Raw genomic sequence first — 7,045 nt, 5'->3', positions numbered from 1 at the left:
AACTCTTCCAACTAACTCTTGCTTACTCATCAGTTAACTAATTATCCACTTGTATCAGATTGTTTGGTTACGAGGCCAAGCAATTCACCTTTGTAAACAGTGCAAACTGCCATCAATAGACTTACAACTACAAACAAAAGGTTTTCTTTTTTAATGGAAAGATCAACAAACACAAGTTTAAACACAGAATAATTTGTGTGACTAATTGTACATGTAATAACAACCTTGATGGAGCAAACATGGTGGGACTACTGTTGGGAAAATTTGCGAATAAGTGAATGAAAATTTACAAGACAACTTGGATGTGACATAAATTTAGTCCCCAACTCTAGCAGTAAAACAAGTATTGTTGAAAAATTCCCTGTAACAACTAATGCAGATCATAATTAATTTGCAACATGCGACACAATTTCAGTTGCAAGTAACCGGACTTAGTCGAATTCTGAAACTTAAGTTAGGACCATATATATCCAACCACCAGAAATTTTTCCAAAGTCATTCGATTGCAATGGTTACAGAATTGTAAACCAGAGACTTATAGGAAATGAAAGAAGTAATATGGCTGAAGTTTATGCTCTCAAACTTCAATAAATTTCAATAAAAACAAGGATTTTTAGCATTCAAATATGTCATAAAGAGATCTAAAAACACTCTTGAACAACCACCATTAAACCCAAACATACTACTAATAAGTGAGATACACAGTGATTTGGAGCAGAGTCTCCACTCCATCATTGTTTTGCTGGTTGGCAGCTGGGAACGTCTTCACAATTTCATATCCCTTAGCATTGACATACTTTCCAGTACCTCCTGTTGGACCATTTTAATATCTTATATTTATTTATTGATTTATCTTTTTCATAAATGGGATTTCATTACTTTGGTAACCTCTTGGTCATAAATGGAGATTAAATAGAATTCATGAACTTGGTTAATGGTCATTATTTTGGTGTAACCATTTTCTCCTATTTAATGGTCTTTATTTTTAGTGTAATTGTAAGGTCCTAGTAGCCTATAAATAGTCCCTCTCATCTACTCTTTTCTACACCACTAACACCTCAACTATTTTCTATACACGAGAGATTACTAGCAAAGAAGGGTGTTTTATTGGTGGAGCTTTGGGTTCACCATCTTATGCAAAGTTGGCCTGAACTATACGACAAGTGGTCGGGCTGTTGTATCCTGGAGGGGACAAGTCATAGTTTTGTGACTGCTGCATCGGTATTGGGGTTCTTTCTACCACAGTGGGCTTGATCTCCTTAAAGAAAACGAGATATCTGTGCCTCAGCCTGATCTATTGGTATCTCATTTTCTTTGCATCATTTATCAATAAAATATAATTTTTTCTGGTATTTTCACCAACAATTTTAAGGATATCAAACATGGAACAAGTGCCAAAAAAAACCAATGATGGAATTGGAGATCTCAACAAGCCTTTCAAGTTCAAAAGAGTTCATTTTAAGAGGTGGAAAGGAAAAGTTCTTTTTTACCTTAGCCTTTTGAAAGTTGCATATGTTTTTACTGAAAAGAATCCAAACAAAATCCTAACCGAGGAGATGAATGATGAAGACTACGAGGCACATGAAGCAAAAGTGGCTTCCTATAATACAGATAAGTATAAACGTCGCTTTTATCTCTTAAATTTACTTATTTACACTTTGTCTTCTATTAATTTTTGGCATGCTCGCTTGTGTCATATAAATAGTAAATATGTGGGAATCATGAATAGTTTAGAGTTAATTCCCAAAATGACAAAAAAATTTGAGAAATGTGAAGTTTGCAGTAAAGCAAAAATTACCAAGAGGGCTCATAAAAGTGTTGAAAAAAATACCGAATTGCTAGAATTATTTCATACTGATTTGTGTGAGTTTGAAGGAATTTTAACTCGGGGTGGTAACTGATATTTTATCACTTTTATTGATGATTTTTCAAAATACACAAACGTATATTTATTAAAAAATAAAAGTGATGCTTTTGAGAAATGTAAAGAATTCCTTCTTGAAGTGGAAAATCAATTCGGTAAAAAGATTAAAAGAATTAGAAGTGATAGAGGCCGTGAGTATGAATCTCTTGGATTCAACTCTTTTGTTCAGTCATTGGGAATTATTCATGAGACTACTCCACCATATTCACCTTCATCTAATGGCGTAGCTGAAAGGAAAAATAGAACGTTAATTGACTTGACGAATGCTATTCTTATTGATTCAGGTGCTCCCTCAAATCTTTGGGGTGAGGCTATTTTGACAGCTTGCCATGTGATAAATAGAGTGCCACACAAAAGGACTAAAATTGTACCTTATGAGTTGTGGCGGGGGCATAAACCAAATCTAGGTTATTTGAAGGTTTGGGGTTGCTTAGCTTTTGTGAGGCTTGCAGATCCTAAACGACCTAAATTGGGTGAACGAGCTACCACCTGTGCTTTTCTTGGGTATGCATTGCATAGTACAGCTTATAGATTTTTTGATATGGAAAATAATATTATTTTTGAATAAGGTGATACTATTTTTCATGAAAATAAATTTCCTTTCAAATCTAGAAATAGCGGGGGTCAAATAATTTCTGAAAATATTTTATCTATGCCTAGGTCTTCTACTCCCTCTCAAGTTTTTCAAGAAAAAGAAAATTTTCAAATCCAACCAAGAAGAAGTAAACGAGCTAGAGTTGAAAAAGATTTTGGCCCTGACTATTATCTTTACAATGTGGAAGAAATTCCTCTTACGGTACAAGAAGCTTTATCATCACCTGATGCTATTTTCTGGGGAGAGGCTGTAAATGATGAGATAGACTCACTACTTTCAAATAAAACATGGAAGTTAGTGGATTTACCTCCAGGTTGTAAAACTATTGGGTGTAAATGGGTCCTTCGTAAAAAACTTAAACCGGATGGAACTATAGATAAATATAAAGTGAGGCTTGTTGCTAAAGGTTTTAAGAAACAAGTTGATCTTGATTTCTTTGATACTTTTACTCCGGTTACTAGAGTTACATCCATTAGACTGTTGATTGCAGTGGCTGCAATTCATGATTTAAAAATTCATCAAATGGATGTAAAAATAACATTTTTAAATGGAGATCTAGATGAGGAGATTTACATGGACCAACCCAAAGGCTTTGTGGAGCCTGGCCAAGAAAGTAAGGTGTGTAAGCTAACTAAATCTTTTTATGGTTTAAAACAAGCTCCTAAACAGTGGCATGAGAAATTTGATTCCTGCATGCTTGAGAATGGCTATAAGACGAATGAATGTGATAAGTGCATATATTATACAACTTGTGAGAATGCACATGTGATTATTAGCCTATATGTGGATGATCTACTTATCTTTGGCTCTAATTTGCATATTATAAATGAGACTAAAAATATGCTTAACAGCCACTTTGATATGAAAGATCTTGGTGAAGCCAATTTTATTTTGGGAATTAAAATTACCAAGACTAATGATGATATTTTTCTTGATCAATCGCATTATGTTGAGAAAATGTTAATGAAATATAATTTTCTAGACTGTAAACATGTTGCTACTCCTTTTGATGCAAGCATACATGTCTGTTGTAACAAAAGAAAAGGAAGTGATTAATCAAAAGGAATGTGCTAGCATGATTGGTAGTTTGAGATATGCTACTGACTGTACTAGACCTAACATTGCATATGCTGTTGGAGTACTTAGCAGGTTTACAAGCAAGCCAAGTCAAGATCATTGGCTAGCCATGGGAAGAATTATGAGATATTTATCTGGAACAAAAAATTATGGTTTGTTTTATAACAAGTATCCTGCGGTACTTGAGGGATATAGTGATGCCGATTGGAACACTTTGTCAAGTGATTCTCTCTCTACCTCAGGTTTTATTTTTACCTTGGGTGGTGGTGCTATATGTTGGAAGTCTAAAAAACAGACAATAATTGCTAATTCTACAATGGAAGCTGAGCTTATAGCGTTAGCTTCAGCATGTGAGGAAGCGAATTGGTTGAGAGATTTGTTACATGATATTCCTTTTTGGGAAAAACCAATTCCTCATGTGTTAATCCGTTGTGATAGCACTACTGTTATTGGTAGAGTGAACAATCATTTTTATAATGGTAAATCCAGACCTATTCGAAGGAAACACAATAATGTGAGATCCTATTTGAGTAATGGCATCATAACTATGAATTATGTAAGATCTTGTGATAATCTTGCGGATCCGTTAACCAAGGTCTTGGCGAGAGATAGGGTCTGGAATACATCGAGGGCGATGGGTTTGAAGCCTATAAAATCATAAGCCATGTATGAGGATACCCAACCTAGGGACCAGAGATCCTGTAACTAGATTCAATGGGAAGAACGAATCATATGGTGGTTGTAAAAAATGCACTCCTTAATATTTTGTTATCCATCCCTATGATGTAAGTGCATTTGTCCTGTAATGTTGGAGGGTTGAGTTTTTATACTCTTAATGAAATTCTGTAGCTCTTGTTGAGTGGGGTGTGTAAATTACAGGAACATCCTTGACAGATTCCACCTATGTGAGCATGAAAGTGGGGCCGCTTTCTATGAGAACAAGGCTTATTCTCAAATATGTTCATGAAAACTGGGATTAGCACAAGGCCGTAATGTGCTAGCTATTAAAGCTCATGTCAACACCTAGATTATTATGTGTGAGCAGTAATTCTTTATTTCCCCTAAGCAGTCATAGTTCAAGTCTGAGACCACTACTGACTCTGGAGTAGAGATTGTTGTTTCACTAATGAAGGTTCAATGCAGAACACACCTTCATGATGCATACTAATCTATCTTCGTTTGGTAATCTCTCTTATTTTTATTTTTACTTTTTGATATTAAAATGAGTGGGGGATTGTTGGACCATTTTAATATCTTATATTTATTTATTGATTTATCTTTTTCATAAATGGGATTTCATTACTTTGGTAACCTCTTGGTCATAAATGGAGGTTATACAGAATTCATGAACTTGGTTAATGGTTATTATTTTGGTGTAACCATTTTCTCCTATTTAATGGTCTTTATTTTTGGTGTAATTGTAAGGTCCTAGTTGCCTATAAATAGTCCCTCTCATCTACTCTTTTCTACACCACTAACACCTCAACTATTTTCTATACAAGAGAGATTACTAGCAAAGAAGGGTGTTTTATTGGTGGAGCGTTGGGTTCACCATCTTGTGCAGAGCTGGCCTGAACCATACGACAAGTGGTCGGGCTGTTGTATCCTGGAGGGGACAAGTCATAGTTTTGTGACTGCTGCAACGATATTGGGGTTCTTTCTACCGCAGTGGGCTTGATCTCCTTAAAGAAAACGAGATATCCGTGCCTCGGCCTGATCTATTTGTATCTCATTTTCTTTGCATCATTTATCAATAAAATATAATTTTTTTTGGTATTTTCACCAACACCTCCCATGATTGCAAGATGGGATTCCGAGACAGCAATTCGATGCAGACCAAAGAAGCTGAGGCTATCACCATAACGGCCACTCTCAAACATGGTGGTGAAGGCCATGACCTGGCTGCTCCCATCTTCCAAACTAGCCACATAAAACCCTTGCACCTTACCAACCAAACCGGACCCTAGCTCATGCCCTTCAGTCAATTCTTCGTCAAAAATAGTCATTGTCCCAAACATGAGCTTCTGGAGCGCATTCCCTGAAGGGAGCTGGGGACCATTCAGGAAACCTCCCTTGACGATGTCGTTACCATTGGTTTGGATGACATTAGGTGTGCTTCCACTGAGGCCGGTGAGGAAGGGAATGTTGTTATTGTTGATAACACCGTTGTTGGCATTGTTGACAGGGACGCCATTGTTAACTAGGTGGACAGCACCATTTGGCTTGGCAAAGGGGACTTGACCAGTGGCAGCTGGGTTAGATACAATGCCCGTCATTATTTTGGTGTAACCATTTTCTCCTATTTAATGGTCTTTATTTTTGGTGTAATTGTAAGGTGTAATTGTAAGGTCCTAATAGCCTATAAATAGTCCCTCTTATCTACTCTTTTCTACACCACTAACACCTCAACTATTTTCTATACAAGAGAGATTACTAGCAAAGAAGGGTGTTTTATTGGTGGAGCGTTGGGTTCACCATCTTGTGTAGTGTTGGCCTGAACCATACGACAAGTGGTCGGGCTGTTGTATCCTGGAGGGGACAAGTCATAGTTTTGTGACTGCTGCATCGGTATTGAGGTTCTTCCTACCGCAGTGGGCTTGATCTCCTTAAAGAAAATGAGATATCCGTGCCTCGACCTGATCTATTGGTATCTCATTTTCTTTGCATCATTTATCAATAAAATATAATTTTTTCTGGTATTTTCAGCAACACCTCCCATGATTGCAAGATGGGATTCCGAGACAGCAATTCGATGCAGACCAAAGAAGCTGAGGCTATCACCATAACGGCCACTCTCAAACATGGTGGTAAAGGCCATGACCTGGCTGTTCCCATCTTCCAAACTAGCCACATAAAACCCTTGCGCCTTACCAACCAAACCAGACCCTAGCTCATGCCCTTCAGTCAATTCTTCGTCAAAAACAGTCATTGTCCGAAACATGAGCTTCTGGAGCGCATTCCCTGAAGGGAGCTGGGGACCATTCAGGAAACCTCCCTTGACGATGTCGTTACCATTGGTTTGGATGACATTAGGTGTGCTTCCACTGAGGCCGGTGAGGAAGGGAATGTTTTTATTGTTGATAACACCGCTGTTGGCATTGTTGACAGGGACGCCATTGTTAACTGGGAGGACAGCACCGTTTGGGTTGGCAAAGGGGACTTGACCAGTGACAGCTGGGTTAGATACAATGCCCGTCACTGCTCTAGTTGAAGGGTTTGAGCCACCAAGTATGTCGTGCATGAACAAGGTCAGTGTATGGTCAGGGCTTGCAGCGCCAGCCACGACACCAATGGAAGTAGCTGGGACAGAAGCCACAGGAGTTACAGGGGAAACAGGTGTTTCCTGTGAATCAGGTGCCACGGGTGCAATGGCGGGGACAGCTGGTACCTCCTCATCGAGGATTCGAGCTGATGTCACACATGTAATTGCAAGGTCTAGGAGAAGAAAG

General features: G+C 38.0%; 1 protein-coding gene and 1 pseudogene across 1 annotated transcript; both read right to left on the bottom strand.

Moving 5' to 3' along the window:
* Positions 1 to 685: 685 nt before the first annotated feature.
* Positions 686 to 5,872, bottom strand: LOC114296688 (dirigent protein 25-like). Its single transcript, XM_028241012.2, has 2 exons — positions 5,386 to 5,872; positions 686 to 807 (listed from the first exon to the last, which is right to left on the bottom strand). Exons 1-2 carry the CDS (start codon positions 5,870 to 5,872, stop codon positions 686 to 688), a joined length of 609 nt encoding a protein of 202 aa, XP_028096813.2.
* A 365-nt stretch (positions 5,873 to 6,237) lies between these two features.
* On the bottom strand, positions 6,238 to 6,837 carry LOC114296685 (dirigent protein 25 pseudogene; annotated as a pseudogene).
* Between the last annotated feature and the right edge of the window lie 208 nt (positions 6,838 to 7,045).

This window comes from Camellia sinensis, chromosome 14, assembly GCF_055761805.1.
Source record: "Camellia sinensis isolate YWXY chromosome 14, ASM5576180v1, whole genome shotgun sequence".
NCBI lineage: Eukaryota > Viridiplantae > Streptophyta > Magnoliopsida > Ericales > Theaceae > Camellia > Camellia sinensis.
The sequence above is the reverse complement of the archived record's forward strand: the minus strand, read 5'-3'. Positions and strand labels throughout refer to the sequence as shown.

Bases quoted from the DNA above. Each gene is read 5' to 3' on its own strand.
- LOC114296688 (XM_028241012.2), bottom strand. From the start codon at position 5,872: ATGACGGGCATTGTATCTAACCCAGCTGCCACTGGTCAAGTCCCCTTT. The intron at 808-5,385 runs GTGTTGGTGAAA...GTCCAACAGGAG, and splicing joins CCATCTTGCAATCATGGGAG to GTACTGGAAAGTATGTCAAT.